Here is a 22,461-nt window from a genome sequence, read left to right as displayed (position 1 = left end):
ACAGAACGCGTTGGTGAAACTCATGCATCTAGCAAGAACTTAATACACAAAATAGTCATATTGATTCAAGCATTTAACATTTATGAATGAATTAAATGTCAGTAGCCTAATGAACAATACTGTACAAATTATAGCGATCACGAGGTATGTCCTATTCTATCCCAAATGCGTACAGTAAAGTGGACATACAGTATAGCCTACAACACCCCATCAGTTATATTCAGGTCAATAGTGCCACCTGTTGGCGCAGTTTTGTAACTTAGCGAACAACTTTTTTTATGTCGAGATCACGAGAAAATTTAAGTCGTTATAACGAGAAAACAAATCTCGTTATGTCGATATAACGAGAAAATTAAGTCGTTATAACGAGAAAACAACTCTCGTTATGTCGATATAACGAGAAAATAAGTCGTTATAAGAGAAAACAAGAAGGGGAAAAAAAAATAATGCATGGCCGCTTAGAACTTCCATACGATTCGATTCACAATTTATTTATTTTTTACAAATTGAGATTTAAGACAAATTATAAATTTAAATGTGTCCTTTTATTATTGCTTGGACAAAATGCTACATGTTTCTTTGTGAAATTGAAATATAACACTATAATAATATACTAATATAGCACTTGTATAGTATTGCTCTTTTGTTGGTTTTGATTGCTTCTATTGTCCTCATTTATAAGTTGCTTTGGATAAAATCATCTGCTAAATGACAACATTTAAATATAATGTAAATAACAAAACTAAATTGAAAATTTAAAACAAGCCCCAAATCAAATAAATAAGTAACACAAATAAAATAAATCTCCTCATATAAACAAACTCAGGCTTTGTCTGTGCTCTTTCCATTTAAAATTAGAGGATCCAAACAAAGATGCTGCATGCAACTTGAGCGGTTTTTAATTTAAATTACATTGTATCATTTCAAAATCTGAAACAAAAACAGAATGGTTTGACTTCAGTTTTGTGAAACTATGCATAAAAAAATATCTGCATGAAACCGAAACAGCAGACGAGCTGAACGAGACGCAGATGCACTCTCTGCCAGCAGGTGGCGCTTAAAGCGTTTCATTGGTTTCCGCTGTAAACAAAGCAGCGCTGCACTTATGAACTTTAATATGCTTTATACAGAGGCAAGATGAAAAGAAAAAATACCATCTAAATACTTTTCTAAAGACAGTAAGTTCCCCCCAGACATACATTCATATAAACTCCTACACCTAATTGAATCGCGATTTGTTTAGCATCTCGACCGATTTGAATCGTCACATATTTTAATCGATTTTCAACCGGCTCAAGGTTAATCATTACATCCCTACTGGTAAACAATATTATCACAATATTTTTTTCCTTATCATATAATATCGATATTTTTCACAATATTAATTTACCATTAATGGGGAAGGAAATGCTTTCCACATGTTTGTTAGGCCTTGAGAATGAATTTAAAGAGAATTTGTTTGTTCACAATTTAAAAGCACAGAGCTACTTTTTAATTTAGGGCCCCATGAAATCTATATTATTTTCTCCTAAATTTAGTTTTGAACTTGTGTAATGGAGGTCTTTAGCGTTCTTGTTAGTGTGCCCACCTCCCATGCCGGCAACCCGGGTTTGAGTCCCGCTTGGAGTGGGTGCGAGTAGGACCCCGGGGGGGTTACATTGGTGCCGTGACCCAGGTGGGAGTGAGGTTTAGGGGGTGAGTGTAATGGAGGCCAGCTGGTAGGTGCCATGCAGGTAAACCTCACTCCCCTGATCTCAAGAGGTGGGGTCAGCAGCTTACATAGAGTGACCTTGCTTGTTGTAGGGAAAATGTGATTGGTACAGACTGGTCCAATCAAGAGGTTGCAGCAGGTCTTCTAATGCAGTACTGCACAGACCGAATGGTGTATGACATCAAAATACACCGAGATTCGGTCTGCAAAGCACTTGACCGTTTTTTGATTGCCATGAGATTTACTTGGGCAGCGTAGAGAGCATGAGACAGAAAGCATGAAAAGCCTGAAAGCATGTCTCATGCCAAATGCGTGAGAGTCGGCAACCCTGTAATGATGTGAATAGAAATATGGTAACTGGTAGCTAAATGTCACTAGATGACATCATAATGGCAAATTCACTGATCTATACAGTGGGGCAAAAAAGTATTTAGTCAGCCACCAATTGTGCAAGTTCTCCCACTTAAAAAGATGAGAGAGGCCTGTAATTTTCATCATAGGTATACCTCAACTATGAGAGACAAAATGAGAAAAAAAAATCCAGAAAATCACATTGTAGGATTTTTAAAGAATTAATTGGTAAATTCCTCGGTAAAATAAGTATTTGGTCACCTACAAACAAGCAAGATTTCTGGCCCTCACAGACCTGTAACTTCTTCTTTAAGAGCCTCCTCTGTCCTCCACTCGTTACCTGTATTAATGGCATCTGTTTGAAAATCCACATGCAAGCACAGTTTAATTGACAAATTCAGACCTGAAACGGGAGTAAATCCACACAGCGCAATCAGGAACAAGAACACACAGCCAGGAGCAATGACCAACAACTGAAACACAGGGGTATATATACACAAGTAAACAAGGGTTGATGAGGTACAGGTGATGGTGATTAGTAGCTATGGCGATTAACAAGGATTGCTATGGTGACAGACAGGGAGACAGAGAAACAGGAACAGGGCACAGGAAGCAATTGGAACAAAAATACACTTCAAAGTTAGAGTCCAACACAAGACCAAGACAGGGGAACACAGGCTGGGATCATAACAACAAGGTGTGTCTGAAGATTAATATGTTTATTGTGCAGTCTTATAGCTGTTGGAAAGAAACCTTTCTTAAATCTGGAAGATGTAGCTGTAATAATGATCTCCGTCTGAGGAGGCAGCTGAAATCAGTTATGTAAAAATATAAGGAAATGCATTAGTTGGCCTGTCAATTAGTAATCCACTCTGACTCACTTTTTGCATGTATATGTACATAAATTATTATCGTATATAATTTCAATTCAAATGTAATCGTATTTGTTTATTCATTATCTTTAACACTGTTCTCTTCCCTCTGCTGCACTTTGTGTCATGTCATGTGTTTTTATTGTCTTGAGTTTTTTAATGTATTGTTAGTTGTATTTTCTGTTACGTGCAGACTACTTCCTGACCATTTTAATTGTCCTTTGGGGATTAAATAAACTGTAAACTTCAACCTGAATCTTTATGGATGTGAAACAAATGTGTGTCTTGTTTCTCTAAAGTGTGTACAGGTCACTGTTCTCGGTATCAGTTCATGTGTGATGATGGCTGCTGTATAGACATTGGTTATGCCTGCGATGGAAAGCAACACTGCCCTGACCGATCAGATGAAGATTTTTGCCAAAATTGTAAGCCTAGACCACCAACCACTCTTCTACCATCTTCTCAAAAGCCTTTTCAGTATCTTAATTATTTAAAGATAAATCAAAAGTTTTGGGTCTGTGTTATAGTTGATAGTGGTCATAAGTCCAACCCCCCCTCTAAACATGGACCAGATGTACAAACTGAAGCAGATGCCCAGGCACCCACAGAAATACAGCTCAATGATTTCCCTAAACCTGAAGAACATCAACATTATGGCTTCATTTCCCAAGGTAAGAAATAAGATACCTCATACAAAGAATAATTTTGTCATTATTCACTCACTGGCACGTTGTTCCTTTACATTTTTTAAAGAAAGTCACTATTGAAGACAGCATACCGACTGCTCAAAAGCATTGCAGATGTTGCTTTAATCATGAGTTCACATCAGCACAGAATTTCTCTGCTGCTTCCATTCATTTCCAACAATTTTTATAACAAAGCCTCTCTCTGTCTAGACATTTGATACTCTGAGAGCAAATCTCTCTCTCTCTCTCTCTCTCAGATCCCTGTGCAGCGTTCCCAGTGGTTGGCCCGTGTAAAGGCATCTTCCCACGCTGGTATTATGATTCTAAAACAGGAGATTGCCAGCACTTCCAGTATGGCGGCTGCAAAGGAAACCACAACAACTTCCTCCAGAAGTCTGATTGTGTAAATGAATGCATTCAGAAACCAAGTGAGACTTGATTGATTTAGCTGATTTTTGATTATATTCAATGAAATTGAATTTATTCAGTTGAGAATTCTGTGAAGCTAACAGTTATTCTGTTGTCATCTTTCAGCAGTAACAAAACATCAGGCCACTGCAACTCCGTTAACCAGTGTGAAAACATACACATGTATGTACAACAGTATTAGTTTTGAGTAAAGGATAGAATATTCAGTTTTCTCTATACCAGGGGTGTCCAGTCCTGCTCTTGGAGGGCCAATGTCCTGCAGAGTTTAGCTCCAACCAGCTCCAATACACTTGCCTGGAAGTTTCTAGTGGCTGCGTTCGAAAAATTAGGCATCTGACTTGTTGCCTCGCTGCCCTATCAGGCATTGACTTTGCAGGCAGCCTTTGTGAACGAAATGGAATCTCACAAAACTGATTTTGGACAGACTTCTGAGGCAACGTAACAGTTTAATGATCTACAGCAAAATACAGAGAGATTTTTTTTGATAACCAAGTGAATATTTAATAACTGCAACAGTAATTACTCGCTAGAAATTAGATCAAAAGTGGAAAACGTTGGTCAAAAATGTATATTTACACACAAACTGACCACTGACCACAACTTTCAGACGCCATCTTTATTTTTTAACTTATCCATCACAGAATGAATGCACTGGATTGTAGGATATCAAAGGCAGCGAAGGATACGTCTATGCTGCCTTCAAAAATCAGCCAGATGAAGGGATCTCAAGAGACAGGAAGTGAAGTTGACATTGGATTCGGATGTGCCTTGATGCCTTCCTACCTTGGAATGCATCCTCTGAAGGCAGCATTTTTTTAGGTTTTGGACGCAGCCAGTGAGTCTGAAGGCCTTGATTAGCTGGTTCAGGTGTGTTTAATCAGGGTTGGAGCTAAACTCTGCAGGACAGTGGTCTTCCAGGAACAGATTTGGACAGATTTGGACACAATAACTATGCTGTTATTACCATTTGAAAAAAAATAAAATAAAAAAATGTGTGTGTATACAGTGCATATATATATATATATATATATATATTATAATGCATTTGTGTTTCATGCCCCATTGTCTGTTGTGTGACGTAAGTGAGTTAAGCCCTGTTCAAACCAAAAACGATAACTATAAATATAATTATATTAGTGTCCACACTAACACACAATAATTTTAATCAGGGTTGGAGCTAAACTCTGCAGGACAGTGGTCTTCCAGGAACAGATTTGGACAGATTTGGACACAATAACTATGCTGTTATTACCATTTGAAAAATATAAAATAAAAAAATGTGTGTGTATACAGTGCATATATATATATATATATATATATATTATAATGCATTTGTGTTTCATGCCCCATTGTCTGTTGTGTGACGTAAGTGAGTTAAGCCCTGTTCAAACCAAAAACGATAACTATAAATATAATTATATTAGTGTCCACACTAACACACAATAATGTTCTGTTTATTGTAAGTGCACTCTGCACGTCCATTACCAAAAAGTAGTATACTTCAAGTTTATTTTATTAAGTATACATAAGTAAAGTTCAAGAATATTTTTAAGTATACTTTATGTAGCAAGTATACAAATATCAGTGTACTAGTATTATACTTGTAAGTGTACTATTTCAATACTCCTTGGGACTAAATTGGCCCACTTTCTAGTATATAAATGTATACTTTTAAGTATACTTTAAGTGTAACAGTAGTAAACTTTAAGTACACAACTAGTTTACAACAATATTTTTAGCTTGTACTGCAACTATACTAAAAGTGAACTTATATGAATACTGATAGTTTTCTAATTAAATACTTGTAGTAGCATTTTTAGTACACTTTGAAGTATAGTCTTAGTAAACTACTAGTTTAGTAGTTTTATACTGCAAGTATACTCGTAAATGAACTTTACATCATACATTAAGTATACTACTATGTCCCTATTTAGGTATTAATTTGTATATATTTTGTTAAATGAATATCTGAACATACAAAACATCAAAAGAAAGAACAGGGTATCTGCTTGTAAACAAAAACATTTTATTCTAGCTTCATGCATTCTTTTTTTAAACACTTGAATGTGGGTAAGTTTCATAAAGAATAAAAAAAAGAAAAAGAAATAAACAACATTTTGAACATAAAGCTGAAAAAAAGACTGAATTGGATTCAGAACGATAATCAAAACGTAGGTAAAGTCGATCAACACCCCAAAGCTTGACGGTCATTATTACCTCTTCATTGGTCGACATTACATCAGCTTTACACAGTTTTGATGCTGTTTTATGTCTGATGATCGTGTTAGATTACATGTGGAAGCATCTGTTGTTTCGGTTTTTTCTTCACTTGTGTTTTTTGGAAATTCTGTACAGAAAATGTACTAGCGCCCCCTACAGTATAACAATGAAAACACGGATTCTAGGAACACAAGTATAGCTCAAATATATTTAGACTTTTTCTAAGTAGGCTATAAGTCAAGTATGCTTAAATGTCATTTTAAGTATATTTCTGAGAAGTACATAAAGCCCATGTCTGAGAAGTACATACAATTAGACTGAAAGTATACTTTCCTATTTTTTTAGTTTAAAAGAAATATACTAATAGCACAATTGAATAAACTTATTTTTCGTAAGGGGTATATTGTCACTTTAAATGCTTGAGCTCTTTAAAGCAGAATACAAGGACATTAAAGAGTCTAACCAAGGTGCTCAGAATTACTTGAAAATTTACCTCTGTAGGAAGGTACTGTAGATCTCCAAGAGCAGGGTTGACTATTACTGATCTATTGATTGATGGTAAGTGTTCTTGCCATTAATATCCCCTTGAGTGCAAAATAACACAACTACATCTCTTATATAGTATGCCAAATTAGGTTTAGTGAATCTCAAATCATGGTATCTGGAAAATAATGTTTCAGACATGTGAATGGCATAGGGTTGGGCGATGTCTACCAAATTGGCATCCGGAGATGTCTAAAGTGAAACATCGCCATGGACTATGACATTTAATGTCCTTGTGTTAACTGATCAAATGAAATGGCTGCAGCATGTAATATACATTTTTTCTGCAGCTCCCATTGCGTTTGTCCATAACGAAAAACTGCAAAATCCTCTCACGGAGTCTCAGAGTTCACTGCTATCATCTAAAATACATCATGTACTGGAAGGACACCCACCCCCTGAATCAGGTCTGTTTTATTGCCCTAATGAGTACCAAAACATACAGCACTAAACAAATGTCTTTGTACTTTTGTGTCTGTGTGTGTTTTCTCAAGTACTTCAAGTGTCACTCTGTGAATGTGTGTAGGTGCGATCTTACCCCTGGCTTTGGGTCTGATCATCAGCGTTCTGCTCTTACTGATGGTGGGCTGCAGGCTCTGGCTTGTACGTCGCAGACTGAAGAAAGCTTTGCCTCTCACCACAGAAGAGTCTGATTACCTCATCAATGGCATGTATCTGTAGCACAACAGCCACCTGCCAATCAACCCTCCAATCTGCTGCACCATTTGTGTTACTGTGTGTGTAGAGGACACATAAGTTGTCAAAAAATCTAATGCATGGCTAGCCAACCCTGCTCCTGGGGCCGGTTGCACCAGCTGTATGTAAGTTACAACTTAGTCTACACTCTTAAAAATAAAGGAGCTTCACGATGCCATAGAAGAAAATTTTTCTTCTAAATGGTTCCATAAAGAACCTTTAACATCTGAAGAACCCTTCTGTTTCACAAAAGGTTCTTTTGGGGCGAAAGAAGGTTCTTCAGATTATAAAAAGGTAAGAAAGAGATGTTTTTTTAAAGAACCTTTGACTGAATGGTTCCTTGTGGAACCAAAAATGGTTCTTCTATGGCATCGCTTGAAGAACCTTTTGAAGCACCTTTATTTTTAAGAGTGTAGTTGTGGCATAAAGGGGCAATAAATTGCATTGACCTTGATTGATATCCCCTTGAGTGCAAAATGACACATCTATCTCTCCAATATAGTATGCCAAATTAGGCTTAAATCTAAACCTTAGGTTTAAATTTATATCTCAAATCATGGTATTTGGAAAATATAATTTCAAACATGTGAATGGCACACTATTTCTGATAAATTTATTTTGTGATTTTGGTAGCAAATATGCAGATGTGTTTGACTGCAACAGAGGTTCCTGTGGTATAAAGATGCAGTTGTATGATTTGATAATCTGTCCAAATACTGGCTTAATGCACACTTCAGTGTATATACTTGTTGTTCAAGTGGGCGATTTTGAATTCAGCTTTATTTTTTTAAAGAAGCATGATACACTACAAGCTTGCCTGATATTTTTTGACCTGAGAATTTGACCTTAAATGAGAGCATTTATCTTTTTTAATTTGGGACAATTTCTGAAAAATGTGCTCAGCTTTAATAGGATAAACATTTAAACCATTATGTTTCTGTATCCTTATATAACTTTAATTTTAATATGAGAATTAATCATTTCAGTCCAGGGAATACAGCTTTAGTTACTGTAATTATTGGAGCTGTCTTAAAAGTTCTAGATTGCGATTTTACAATTAAAAATTCCTTGATTTAAAAACAAAACAAAACAAAACATATGGCATAAAAACAAATCTGAAAATATCTAGTTAGGGTTTTCAATGTGGTTTAATGGCTTACTGTGATATTAAATTCTTGTATGTATAATGTGTAATTGTGCAAAAATGTTTTGAAACCATATAATATAATGATTGTAAAACTATCCAATTGAATTATCTTGGGGGGGGAAATCCATTAAATGTGGACCAACTATATGAGTTTCCAGAGTGTTTTATGAATGTTGCATGCATACTTAATTGTGCACAAACAAAGGTGCATGAAAAGGCAAAATTTCAAACTCTTTAAAACATTTTATGATATAACAAAATCAGCTTATCATGGTATGAAGCAACAAACAGCATGACAATGGCAAACACTCTGCTCAGGTCACACCCTAGATCAGAGGAGAACACAAGATCCAGGGGGCGTGGTTGGATCCAGATCCAACTCCTCCCACCTTACATATACCTAAACCTACCCGTCTCCACCCCGAGCCCTAAACCCACCCATCTCCACCCCCTAGATCTTGTGTTCTGCAGTGAGGGGCTACTGGGATCAGAGAGCGGTCAGAGCACAGCCACTCCACTCTGACCACTGCATCTCCTCTGGTGTTTTTGAACTGAAGAAGGCTGCAATGTCTATAAGCCATTTTTTATATTTCTTGACCAGTAGACGGCACCGTGCCACAGCTGTCCAGGTACACTGAGTGTGATGGTTCGTACTTGCTCAGTTTTGTTTCAGTTGGTTAAAGCCTTGCAGAGATAAAGCCTCACGTCCACTTTTCCACTTTTGGTGTGCTTGGCATCAAATTGAATGAATCATTACATGAGAATGGTCTATCAAAAATCTTGTAATACATTTTGTTCAGCATGGTCTAGTGATGAGCTAGCTAAATTCAGGGAAGAGCCAATGAATCATTTAGGACATTTTTAAAAAGTAGATTTTCATTTGAATTTTGTTTCTGGATCTTACAGTACAGTAGAAATGAAAGGGCGATCCGGCACATTACCAGAATTATCACACAAAGTAACAAAAAGTTTAATCTTAATAGTAATGTTTCTCTTTGTGTAGAATGTTTATTGTTCATGGTTTTTGATGATGAACATTGATTGGCATGTGATCCGACTAGCTTCTACCTAGAGAATTCACACTACAATATTGTCTGATTGTACACAACCTCTTGAAGCCAACAAAAATATAGTTGTTTTCTCCTCTTTACAACAAAACAAAACATATGGCATAAAAACAAATCTGAAAATATCTAGTTAGGGTTTTCAATGTGGTTTAATGGCTTACTGTGATATTAAATTCTTGTATGTATAATGTGTAATTCAGTGAAGAGCCAATGAATCATTTAGGACATTTTTAAAAAGTAGATTTTCTGTAGAGAAAAATCTCTCTACAGTTCAGACTGTGCGATTGTGTGAAAGAAGAGACAAGCGACTGAACAGATCATTGCTTAGCAGTGAGTTTATTTGTCAAAAGCCACGTTTGTGCGTGCAGGAAACACACAAACATGCAGAGAATTGGCATTGAAAACCGCTTACAATCAAAATGGCCATTGAAGGTTTAGCTCAACGCTGTGTATGCAAGTGTGGATGCGAGAGGGACTTTACTTGCTGCACATTAGATAATATAGACAAGCTTATTTTGAGCAGTGCAGTGATGTGAAACACATTTCATAGTGAGCAGTAGTATTGCTGAACTTGTGCTCTAAACGTGTGACCCAACTCTGCTCACATCATTCCAAACCTGTATGATTTTCTTTCTTCTGTGAAATAAGCAAAATGTTCAAGATTCTGTTTTCCATATAAAGTGGATGATGATTTTTGCTGTCAAGCGCAAAGGACACAAAAGTACCATAAAAGTAGTCCATTCATACAACTCGTGCGCTCGGTCTAATCCAAGTCTGAAGATTTAATCTTCCCTTCCACAGCAGTTCTCAAATCTCACGTTTGTCATACTCGCCAAGAACACGAGAACCAGCGTTGATTGGGGTCCACAACGTCAAATCTAAAGGCGACGATTTGAATTTAACACAAACTTAGTTGAAACGTGTTGACAATATAAAACATCAAATTTCATCATGTGTTTCACAGAACAAAGCAAATAATATGGGGTTGGAACAACATGAGTAAATCATGACAAATCTATTTTAGTATTCTGGAGTTCAGCTCTAAAATTTCAATTTATACAACGTGTAAACTATAGTTAGATACGCTTTGTAAAATACCCGTTGTAAAACACCTATAAACACACACCTGTGGCCATCAGTCTACTTTAATGTTGCTGCATTGCTTGGAAACTGTAAACAGCCTAAAGTTATAGCTAATGGACTGTATTACTTGCCAGGAGAATCTTTTTTTAATTATTACATTGTTATAATTATTCATATTAATAAAGGTAGTCATTTATTGAACATTGGAGTCTTTTATCATATTGCCGTCGCTGCCGCTCTAAAAGCAATGATTAGACTCTGTTCTCTGGAATACCTGATTTTGATTAATGGCAGCATTCTGTGGTTTGTACATATTTTTGTAACGACGCTAAAAAGAAAAAAAAATCACCTCTGTCCCATATAAAAAAATTATTATATCATGCTGCAGTCTTCTCACGTATTAAAATACTTTCAACTTTTCAATAATTCATGTCCATTTATTTGGTTGGCAAGCATCCAGGAATAACAGTTCTGTGTTCTGTTAGTGTTGGGAGTACATTTTGCTATAATGACCAGCTGACTGTACATTATCCAACACTGAGCCATTTGAAACTCTGTGTTGTACTGATTTTATGACAGTTAAAGAGGTTTGCTCTGCATCAACCAAAGAACATCCCACAACCGTGGTAAAATCATTGTTATAAAACGGATAGTTCCGGTCCTTGGTTCTGATTGGTTGAGCCGCGTTCGACGCTGTTGTAAATTACTCTACAAACACACACCTTTGTTTACTTCTGTGTGTTGCTCGGCCACCACTTTATTGCAACCACAACTGATTCTGAGGAGCTACATTGTTTGGTGGAAGAATACTGTTTTTATTAATATCATTACACTTTATTTGCTGTTTTATTTAGTGAAACCTAACTACGTATATGGAATAGCCGTTTTATAAAAGCAATAAGCCCCGTGAAGCCGTGGTTTACAGTGAATTTATAACAGCTAAGGGGGTTTCTAACAACGCCCCTTAGCTGTTATAAATTCACTGTAAACCACGGCTTCTTGGGGCTTATTGCTTTATAACACATGGCCTCTTGTGGCTTACTGTGGTACTTTAGAATCCTATGATGAATTATCAAATGTAAAGTAGTTTATTCTGCCTGGGCATCGCATGCTTCAGCTGAAAACACAAGCCATTACTATTAACGGATTTGTTGAGCAAAGACATCCCTACACATTACGTAGCAGTGAATTATGATTTAATCACAGGGTGGATTCAGCACAAAGGCCGACCCCCGTGTTCTGTTTACATTACGCTGAGATGCATGAACAATCCAATTGACTAATACTGAAGTCATCACAAGAAAAATGCACCTGCGCATCAACCCCCCGCCCAAAAAAACTGCATTCACACAATTCTCAAACTGCAGGCATGAAAATCTCAGCACAAAGCCCTATTCCACTTTTTTCCTTTTTAAATAAAAGAATCTGATCAATACATCGGTCTTTCACAACCATCAGACTGTCACAGGTATGGAAATAGAGCATTTATACAAGCTCTCCTCAGTGAAGTCCATTTGGATGTGTGTGTGTGTGTGTGCGCGCGTGTGTGTATGCGAGCATATGGTGCAATGAGTATTGCCAGATCATCCTTTCAAAGTTCATCCCTATAAAAAAAAAAAGAGAAAAAAAGTTACTGTGAACATCAAAGATACACAACAAGACATTATCATACAAAACATCACAACTGACATGCATACAGTAAAAACACAACAACACATGCAACAATTAGTTTCAACAATCTGAAAAGGTATTAAGGTGCAATACAGGCTGTGTTCAAACTGCATGCAATTTGTTTATCAAAGCCAATCTTAAGGACTGATGGTTTGCACTTTTCCACTGATGAAACAGGATTCAGACACTGGACTCGCTATCTGGTGTATCTACATTAGTTGCTATAGTAATGATGTAGGCGTCAACAATGCCAAGAGACTTTCCTCTACTAAAACAAGAGAAAAAAAGTTACTGTGAACATCAAAGATACACAACAAGACATTATCATACAAAACATCACAACTGACATGCATACAGTATAAACACAACAACACATGCAACAATTAGTTTCAACAATCTGAAAAGGTATTAAGGTGCAATACAGGCTGTGTTCAAACTGCATGCAATTTGTTTATCAAAGCCAATCTTAAGGACTGATGGTTTGCACTTTTCCACTGGTGAAACAGGATTCAGACACTGGACTCGCTATCTGGTGTATCTACATTAGTTGCTATAGTAATGATGTAGGCGTCAACAATGCCAAGAGACTTTCCTCTACTAAAACTGACAGCAGAAACTCAGTTTTGAACGCATTTAATGCAACAAAGAGCACATTATTTTAAACATTCACATCTACACATTAATGCTCAGCGCTCACTGTATATGACATTAAATACATGTCACAATGGCAGTTATCTAACAGGGTGGAAATCTGAAGGCTAAATTAGCTGTGCAATTGGGCAACTACTGCTCTCGCAAATTATACCAACACAAATTTAAATCAATTTAATTCAAATGTATTTTCAGGAACTTTCTAAGCTTGCCTCTTGAGTTTTAAGTGATGTCATATATGCCTAAACAAAAGATTTCTTTGGAGTTGGACTACAAAAAACTAACTGGATTCGAGTCTGATCTGCCTTAAAAATCAGATTTGGGCTGCCAGTGTGAACAAAGCCATAATGCCAAGTCTAAACAGGTTTTGATGTCTTCATGCTTTTATGACTCATCACTCAAAGCCCATTCCAGCAGTTAATGGCAAACCGGAAATTTAAAACATTATAAAATGTCCCCCCCCCCCCCCCCCCCCAAATCAAGCTGGTGGGTTAAAGTAAAAAAATAAAAAAAAACTGTGCAGCTTCATCATGGTATGGAGCAGCAAAAAAGATGACAAGCGGCAAATGCAGCCTCTGTCTGCTCCGGACCACACCGTTTCACCTGTGCCCTAGGAGAGAGAGCGGACAGAGGACAGGAAGTCACTTCCACCTTGACCACTGCTTGTCTTTGTCGGTTAAAGGCACGTAAATCACGCCCATCAGTGGCTTCATTTTGGTACTGCCATCCTCCAATTTGTCATACTGCTCCAGCATCTGGTTCCCTCCTGCTGGCCCGACCGGCAGAATCAGACGCCCACCTGGCTTTAGCTGATCCAATAACTACAACACAAACAATATGAACAATACATGTGAACATCCAGATCCATGGTGAGTAAATGATGACAATTTTCATTTCTGAGTGAAATATTCCTTTAAAGATACAGTTTAAGGTACAAATATGGCTGGGTCTCAGTGTTTTTGTGACAGGAAGGAAACATACTGCTTGTGGCACTGTGGGAGCTGCGGCTCCGACATGTATGGCATCATAAGGTGCTTCTTCTGCATAGCCCATTCTTCCATCTCCAACTGCACACACACAGACAACATTACAGAAAAACGCAGATAAGCCCATATTACTGTTCTGTTCTATTCCTATAGTGTACTGCCTGTCTCTGAATATACAACTGTCTGATGAATGTCATGACATAACAAATAGCTAGTTCTGTGTACTTTTTAAAACATTTTCTGCAATGACAGAAAAGTAAAGTAGTCTGATGAATGGATATAAATGTGATAAATACTTTTAAACAATATATATAAACAACTACAAGAGACCAAAGATGGGTAAGTAGACCAACCAATGAGTTTGATTCTCCCTGAAGAGATCAAACTAGGGTCATCTTTCTTTACATTAGTATTGGAATCCTCCACAAGCTCCTTCATATGATCAATGCCAATCACCTTCCCCTTCGGCCCAACCTGAGAAACACCACAACACATCCACTGTAAAGCACACACACAACAAACCACCGTCACACTATTGAGGTCCAAACTGGCAGAAGTAAATGACTGATTTGTCACAAAGCGTAGCACTGAATTTACTTAATTCAATATCCATATCCAATTACAGAATTTGTTTTTACATAAATATTCTTCCCAATGCAGAAACGAATGCTCATTTCAGAATCTTAAAAGGAATTACTCCGTTTTTTGCATCTAAAAAACTGGGAGGTACTGGAGCCTGTGACTGGTTGGATGCACATGCTGAACAAACCAAAGAAAAGTAGAGTAATCCGCTTCCACATGTAAACAGACCTGTTGTAGCTGTTACTCAGAGGATTGGGCTAATTTTATACCACTAAACATGGAGAGGCTTTCGGACAAGTGGACAGACAACGAGGTACAAGCCTTTTAAGCATCTGCTCAATGGAGTAAATCCACAGAGATTAGGTCGTCTAAGCGCAATGACTGCAGTTTCAGCAAATGTACCTGTAACTTTGGCCGTCTTCTTAATTGAATAAGTTAAGTTGTACACTAACAATCTTTTCAGGTGTATAGTACTAGCATCACAACTGCTAAAAAGATGAATGATTTGAGTTTTACCCTTTGTGTATGCGTGCATTTTTTGGTTTTATTTATGGTGTGCAAAATGTGCAATGATTGCAAAAGGTGCAAATAAGTGTGTTCAGGGGCCAGTTGCATAAACACAGACAATATGTTAAGAACCGTAAGAACTACTTTGTCCAACTAGCAGTTAAACAAGTGTCATACTCGTCTTACTAACCAACCAGTCTTACTTTTTGTATTCTAATTAGACCAATCTACCTTTTCATGTAACTGACTTTGAAAAGTTATGACCAGTCTTACAGACAAAAATGATAGATGACTAACTTTTAAGACTAGTCTAAGCAGTTTATGCAACCTGCCACAGGACAAACTTTGTGAATTCTGTGAAAAACGAAAAATTCTGGGTCTCCCCATATGCTCATTTATTTTTGCAGCTCCTCCGTATCATACACACTGTTTAACTGTTCTAATGTACAAAAGTCATAATATACGTCATAATTATTTGCATGCCATTGCTCTACATCTAATTTGGAATTGGCAGTGAAGAGACTCACCATTCTGGCGAAGCAGACGGACAGGATCCCGGAGCCTGATCCCACATCCAGAGCCTTTGCTCCTTCATACAGATGATCATGGAGGAGCTCTAGAGCATACGCGTGCTACAGCACACAAATGAGCGTACATCAGTGTCTACCGCAAACAGGCCAGTAAATGCAACTACAAATGGTTCTAAAGCAGTTTAACTTACCATATGCGGTGCACTGATTGTTGCTTGGTAACCTGCAAAAAATGACAAAAAACACTTTCATCCCAAAGAGAAAACACATCAGCAGAATCACCAGAATACTGCATTGTGTCCAATACTGCATCTGCACTGGAAGACATCACTTCACTTTGAAATCAGATTAAAGATATCTACACTGGATAGAAGTGGATGTACTTCCGAACGTCAGTTCGAAACTATTCCAATGAATTAATAAAATCCTTTTATTTCAGACATACAGGGAAAATGATGTGGTTGCTGTAGTTATGCAGAGCAGCAAAAACAGAAAGCAGGAATTATGTCTCACTAAGTTTTGGCCACATCGGACGCTTGCAGTGTAAACTATAATGGAAGCAATACAGTTGTAGATGACATTGTGCCAACAAAATAATAACTCTGGCCTGGAGCTTACCTATAGATTGTGGCGAGTCCATGTATGGATTACATTTGGAGAAGTGGGCACGGTCTGTGGCCAACATAACTTCATATACGCGGTCTGATTTAATGATCCCATTTTCTGGACAAAAAACACAAACACATCCAAGTTGATGCGTTAATACCACTGTGATATACATACTATATATATATATAAAATGTGCAAGCTTTTCTAATATCAGTTCCAAGAGAACCTTAATTGGGAACCCCATTTGCAGCTTCACAATCCCTGCTCAGTGTATGAAAAAAGAGCAGCGTGAATATTCTTCAAAAAATCTCCTTTGGTGTTCTAAAGAAGAAGGCTCTTAATCTGTTTTGTCAGTCAGGTCATTCATTTACATTTATGCATCTGGCAGACAATTTATCCAAAGTGACACTGCATTCATGAAACATTTTTCTCAGTTAATCCATTTCCTTGGAAACGCCATGACCTTAGCGCTGCTAGTGCCATGCTCTACTTTTTGAGCTCTCTCTCTCTCTCTATATATTTTTTTCCCCGGTCAAGTCTCCAACCTTCTATGAGCAAGTATGCAATGTTAAATTACGTTATGACAATGCAAGCAGCTAAGCAATAACCAATTAATAATTTAATGCTACCATGAAGTACGCTGGGATAAATAACAAAAGACATGTGAGATAATTCATCAGGGGTGCCCAACCCTGTTCCTGGAGATCTACCTTCCTGCAGAGTTCAGCTCCAACCCTGATCAAGCATGCACACCTGTGCATGTAATTATCAAGCCACACCTGTCTGTAATTATCAAGTGTCACTTCAGATCCTAATTAGTTGGTTCAGTTGTGTTTGATCAGGGTTGGAGCTGAACTCTGTAGGAAGGTAGATCTTCCTACAGACCCCTGATCGAGACATTTACAGTACATCATTCTGTAAGCTTATGGTATGGTACCGGAAATGCTGGAGTAACAAAACCTTGTGGTATGTCAGCAATCCTGGTATTCAAAACTTGCACACTAATAATAGCAGTTTGTCCATATTTAAACATAGCAAATACTACACATTTACATTTTCAGACAGATAATCAGTCACAGTCTAAAGGTCAGACCCTTAAAGGGGTCATATGATGCTGCAAAAAAGAACATTATTTTGTGTATTTGGTGTAATGAAATGTGTTTATGTGGTTTAAGGTTAAAAAAACATTATTTTCCACATACTGTACATTATTGTTTCTCCTCTATGCCCCGCCTTTTTGAAACGTGTGGATTTTTACAAAGCTCATCGGTCTGAAAAGCCAGGTGTGCTGTGATTGGCCAGCTATCCAGTGCGTTGCGATTGGCCGAATACCTCAAGCGTGTGACGGAAATGTTACGCCCCTCACCATACTGTGATGATGCCCTGTCCGGCCGGAGCGACGAGACAAAAACATTCAAACCCATTATAAACGAGGCATTTGTTGCATCCAGTGGGGACATAATTACTGATTATAATGACTTCTACTGTCTTTTTACGCATTGCATCGCGCCGCATAAACATAAAACCCTGTCTGCATTTGTGATCGGAGAAATGACAAACAACAAGCCCTACTCTACACTGCCCAAAACTCGCGTTTGAATCATCAGTGGCAAATCTATTTTCTAACCAACTTTCACAGAGATAACGTAGCTGTGTCTAGCAAATTATTTGGAAAAGTCCAATGGGAGTGCATATTACCAATTAGTAATTAGTCAAAATCTATGACTGCTAGATTCTCTTGGAGAATAGACCCCTTTTCAGTTAGTAAACACCGTGACTTTTTAGAAAAAATATATTTTCTTTATTAAGTTTTAACACTTACAGTTACATTCATCACCCCACCCCCCTCTAACGGCATTAAAAAAAACATACAATCCAGAGTACAAAACTGACAGTGAAGGAATTAAGTGTCCCATGTTTGTTCAGTCCATAAATTATCATTTAACATGAAAGGCCTGACAACAACAAGGAAATGTATGGCTAATAAATATGATGAATATGGCAATAAACAAAAATGTTCACAGAAGGGGCACACCCTATATCACCGACACATATCATTCCATTTTACAGGGAGGGAAGTTGTTCAAAATATCTTATGAAGGGGGAACCAAATGTCTTGAAACGTACGTTTTGAACCTCGAATCATTTATTTCATCTTTTCCAACTGAATGTGAAACGCTACTTCTTTTATCCAGCTGCTATGTGTTGGAGGGTCTGCCCTTTTCCACTGAAATAATATTAAACGCCTTGCCAGTAGTGTAGTGAAGGCGATAACAGAACAAATGTCTTTCCTGAGTTCTATACCCTCAGGCACCACATCAAAAATACCCATCATAGGATCAGGATCAATCAAGATATCATATATATGTTTATATGATTCAAAAATCTCCCTCCAAAACTCCTCCAACTTTGGACATGCCCAGAACATATGAGCAGTTGTAGCAGGCGATTGCGAACATCTATTGCAGGCGGGGCTGGTATTTGGATAAATCTTGGCTACTGTGACTTTTTTTTATGGGCGGAGCTTAGGTGGAGGCAGAAAGATTCCGAGATGGTCCTCACTGCAGAACACAAGATCCAGGGGGCGTGGTTGGATCCAGATCTAACTCCTCCCACCTAACATATACCTAAACCAGGGGTAGGCAAGTTCGGTCCTAGAGAGCCGCAGTCCTGCAGAGTTCAGATCCAACCCTAATCAGACACACCTGAACAAGCTAATCAATGTCTTCACGATTACAAAGGCTATAGGCAGGTTAGTTTTTTTTCAGGGTTGGAGCTGAACTCTGCAGGACTGCGGCTCTCTAGGACCGAACTTGCCTACCCCTGACCTAAACCCACCCATCTCCACCCCCTAGATGTGGATCCAACCCCGCCCCCTGGATCCTTGTTCTGCAGTGAGGGGCTACTGAAGATTCCCCTGACTGCTTAACTAACGCTAGCTAGCAGGTTTTGTTTGCTTGTTTTTTAACAATGACTGGAGAAAATTAGATTTTATCTGAATATGTAATGTCACTCACTGTCCGGGACGGTGATTGTTATTTGAAAATGTTAACATTATCGGAAGGAACCAGATTGGCCGACACGTACACACTCACTCAATGGATGGACGATCTGTCAGAAGTGGCCTGAGAGACACCTGCCAGAAACTTCCAGGAGTTTGCATGGTAAACAGAAACTAAGGGCATTTAAATCTTTAGATGTCTACAACCATGTACTAACTGTGGAAATTGTAAGCAAATGCAACTACTTGAACACACACCTGACACACAACATGGGCTTTCACTGTTCCCGCTCTCTACTATTGCACTTATGGCACTTGTAGAAAGCGAGACGACACAAACTATTTCCTTTATGTTTAGTCTAAATGTTTAGTTAAATGATTAAATGTAAATGTCTCTGGTCGTTAGTTAACGTCTGATTAGATGGGCATGAATGAGAACTCTTTAGACTCGTAACCAAAACCTTAATCCATAAAAGACAACCGTTTATTTAACCTTAACTGATATGAAGTGTGCGCTGCAAACGCGAGCATTTTTGATGATCGTTTCTGTCCAGTCCACTCGTTTTATTGCCTTTAACCACAGCTGTCGTCTGGTTTTTTTTTGTCTGGCAGTGGCAGCTGGTATGCGATAAAATGTCAAATTGGAGCCTGTACTACTCCATCGATTCTGACACTCAACAACACAACAAGATGACATTTTAAACGCCTTACGTAGCCAACTCTGTGCTGGTTCGTATGGGCCGCCTCCAGTTATTCCTTTGTTTTGCCTCCAGCTAATGCTGTGACATAATTGTGACGTTGGCACTAAAAAGGGGTCTATATGCAAATAGACTAAACAAATACTTGATTACTTCTGTAGCCCTAAGTGAATAAGCACGAACTGCATGATACAACCAAGAGTGTTCCAGCACACAACGGTGAGAGAAACCATCGAATTGCATTGGCAGGACAAGTTACGAGTTTAAGTTAGGAGTTTGTTCAAATCACTAACCCTAAGTAGCAGGAACAGTGATACTTGTCTTGACTCTCAGCAAGCACCACTAAATATAGCACACTGGCCACTTGACCTCAGAATAAAGCCAAGAGTTCAGGAGGATGGGTTACATGCCAGACAAGTATTATTAGTCTCTCTGTCTAATGGCCAACTGTTGGACTATTTAAAAAAATTTAAATACTAATTTTATAAATAATTATATACATTCTCCAGGTAAGCCAAAAGTATATATTTTTAATAATAATAATAATGTTTGATTTGAGGGAAAACCAATATTAGACATCGATTTCATTGTGTGGCTAATGTACGCAGCATTAATAATAATAATAATAATACTAATAATAATATCCAGGCTCAAAGCACATAGTGACGTCATCGCACAATGACATTAGCAGCATGTGTTGCGCCACGCCCACCGAACACCTCCGGATCAAACTGCACGTGCGACCACCAAACAACGACACATTCGAACACACACGAATAATCTGGCGCTTAGGAAAAACCTACCTAATTCTTTATCGGATACAAACTGTATATGCCAGCAGGAACGAGTATGTGCGAGATCAACGCTAGCACCGTTGCTGCTGTGTCCCGGATGTGAGCAAAACCATACGTTTGTTTAGTCAAAGCAACACAAACCGAAATGAGATCATATGTAAATATTATAACGATCGTTTCAATCTGCAGGTGGTTTGAGAGTGACGATCACATGTTAGACTGCTAGCAGCTAGCGTTAGCTGACCAGAATGAAGAGCACCGGAGCGCACTGTAAGTTATAAACAGCAGCCACCAGGTGCTTGTCTGATATAATAACACACGCACGAACCACGCCGAGACGGCGGCATGCCACCTGCACCGCTCCGCGCACTGTCCCTCAGCTGTAACGCGATGCTAGCTCACAGACGCGCTCTTTCCTTCACTACAGCGACGTAAACAAAGCCCCGTTGCTAAGTGCTACGGTAAACATGACTGACTTGGCTCTTTTAATCATGCAAAAGGGGCCAAACTCACTGCGGAGGTTGTTGACGAGCTCCGCGTGGCTCGCTCCTCCGGATTTCCAGGCCATTGTTAAACACACTCTGCGGATCAGGTAGAGTGCGGCTGTCAGCGCCGCGCATGCGCACAGCGCCCTCACGTCCATCCCCGCTGCGTCAGGCGTCGCGTGCGGTCACTGCGGCAGATCTGGCACGTCTTCTAGACGCGAAAGCGGAGTGCATTATTTCTAAACGCAGCAGTCAAGAGAAAACAGTGCTTTAATCACGGTCGAGTCGAGGGGAATAAAGGCAGCCTGGCAAGCAGACGAGTGTTTTCTTTCAGCTGGTTTTTAATTGCGTCACTAAACATGACGCAGAAGTGTGACGTCATTTAATACGTCACCACACAAAAAAAAGGATAAAATATTTGCCTTTGTTAAAATAATGCATAGAATATATCCAGTAAAACACGTGCGTTAAATCAGACATGGGCTACTCTTGTGGTTTCTGTAAAGGCGAAAAGGAAACTCTTTTCTTTTATGTTTTAATTGCGTACATACAAACATATTTTGGATGGACGTGGAGTTTTTTATTAAGAAGAAACTGAACATTTCTCTGCAGTTGGGTGGATCTGATATAATGATGCACTTCAGTGATTGTGGATTTTAGACAGATTAAGCATATTTCACACAACTCTTCATTTTAATGGGGAGGTTTCACATTCATAAAATGAAATGGTCAGGCTCCAAACCAAACTTTTCTTATCTTATAAACGATTTCAAGCTTTATTGTAATGTCCTGTGTAACTGCACAAGTAAAAGGCTATGAGAACTCATAATATTATAAGGAGGCATGCTATTGTATGAAGTGAGTTTTATATATATATATATATATATATATCTTCTGGCACCGTTTTATTAATGTTGTTTATCTTTTTCTCATTTATATCTTAATACTTCTCATTGTACTGTTCTGATTTATGGCATTAATAAAAAATAAAATCAATATTTTTCCTTTGCTTTGTTGAGGTTTACTTCATAAAAGGTAATAGTATAATAATGTTTATTTAAAAAATTACATTATTAATGCACCGTGCAAATCTGAGACAACTAGGGAAGTTAGAAATGATATTTTCTGTGACGCTGCTTTGA

The 22,461-nt window shown here is 38.1% G+C and overlaps 2 protein-coding genes across 3 annotated transcripts in view; one reads left to right on the top strand and one right to left on the bottom strand.

The window, feature by feature from the left end:
• LOC107550541 (low-density lipoprotein receptor-related protein 11-like) overlaps positions 1–7,643 on the top strand; it is a 12,982-nt gene extending 5,339 nt beyond the window's left edge. Inside the window, 6 exon segments of the mRNA XM_016231856.1 lie at positions 3,234–3,359; positions 3,462–3,605; positions 3,878–4,048; positions 4,155–4,211; positions 7,103–7,219; positions 7,339–7,643. Of these exon segments, the coding sequence (XP_016087342.1) occupies positions 3,234–3,359; positions 3,462–3,605; positions 3,878–4,048; positions 4,155–4,211; positions 7,103–7,219; positions 7,339–7,493 (770 nt within the window). The 3' untranslated portion in view covers positions 7,494–7,643.
• A 4,116-nt stretch (positions 7,644–11,759) lies between these two features.
• On the bottom strand, positions 11,760–21,639 carry LOC107550534 (protein-L-isoaspartate(D-aspartate) O-methyltransferase-like). 2 transcript variants are annotated; one of them, XM_016231850.1, is made up of 8 exons: positions 21,348–21,639; positions 16,351–16,455; positions 15,924–15,955; positions 15,730–15,834; positions 14,467–14,587; positions 14,109–14,194; positions 13,731–13,948; positions 11,760–12,409 (listed from the first exon to the last, which is right to left on the bottom strand). In XM_016231850.1, the coding sequence occupies exons 1-7, from the start codon at positions 21,475–21,477 to the stop codon at positions 13,769–13,771; spliced, it is 759 nt and encodes a 252-aa protein (XP_016087336.1). In that variant the 5' UTR covers positions 21,478–21,639; the 3' UTR covers positions 11,760–12,409; positions 13,731–13,768. The 2 variants fall into 2 exon arrangements, with proteins under 2 accessions (XP_016087336.1, XP_016087335.1); XM_016231849.1 differs by having other exon boundaries at positions 13,779–13,948; positions 21,348–21,638.
• Between the last annotated feature and the right edge of the window lie 822 nt (positions 21,640–22,461).

This window comes from Sinocyclocheilus grahami, unplaced genomic scaffold (assembly GCF_001515645.1).
Source record: "Sinocyclocheilus grahami isolate Dianchi unplaced genomic scaffold, SAMN03320097.WGS_v1.1 scaffold400.1, whole genome shotgun sequence".
Classification (NCBI taxonomy): Eukaryota; Metazoa; Chordata; class Actinopteri; order Cypriniformes; family Cyprinidae; genus Sinocyclocheilus; species Sinocyclocheilus grahami.
The sequence above is the reverse complement of the archived record's forward strand: the minus strand, read 5'-3'. Positions and strand labels throughout refer to the sequence as shown.

What these genes read in the sequence shown, in the direction of transcription:
- LOC107550534 (XM_016231849.1), bottom strand. Translation starts at nt 21,477, where the DNA reads ATGGACGTGAGGGCGCTGTGCGCATGCGCGGCGCTGACAGCCGCACTC. An exon ending in GCTCGTCAACAACCTCCGCA is followed by an intron (nt 16,456 to 21,347) that starts GTGAGTTTGGCC and finishes TTTTTTGTCCAG; the next exon opens with AAAATGGGATCATTAAATCA. An exon ending in CTCCCACAGTGCCACAAGCA is followed by an intron (nt 13,949 to 14,108) that starts GTATGTTTCCTT and finishes TTTGTGTTGTAG; the next exon opens with TTATTGGATCAGCTAAAGCC.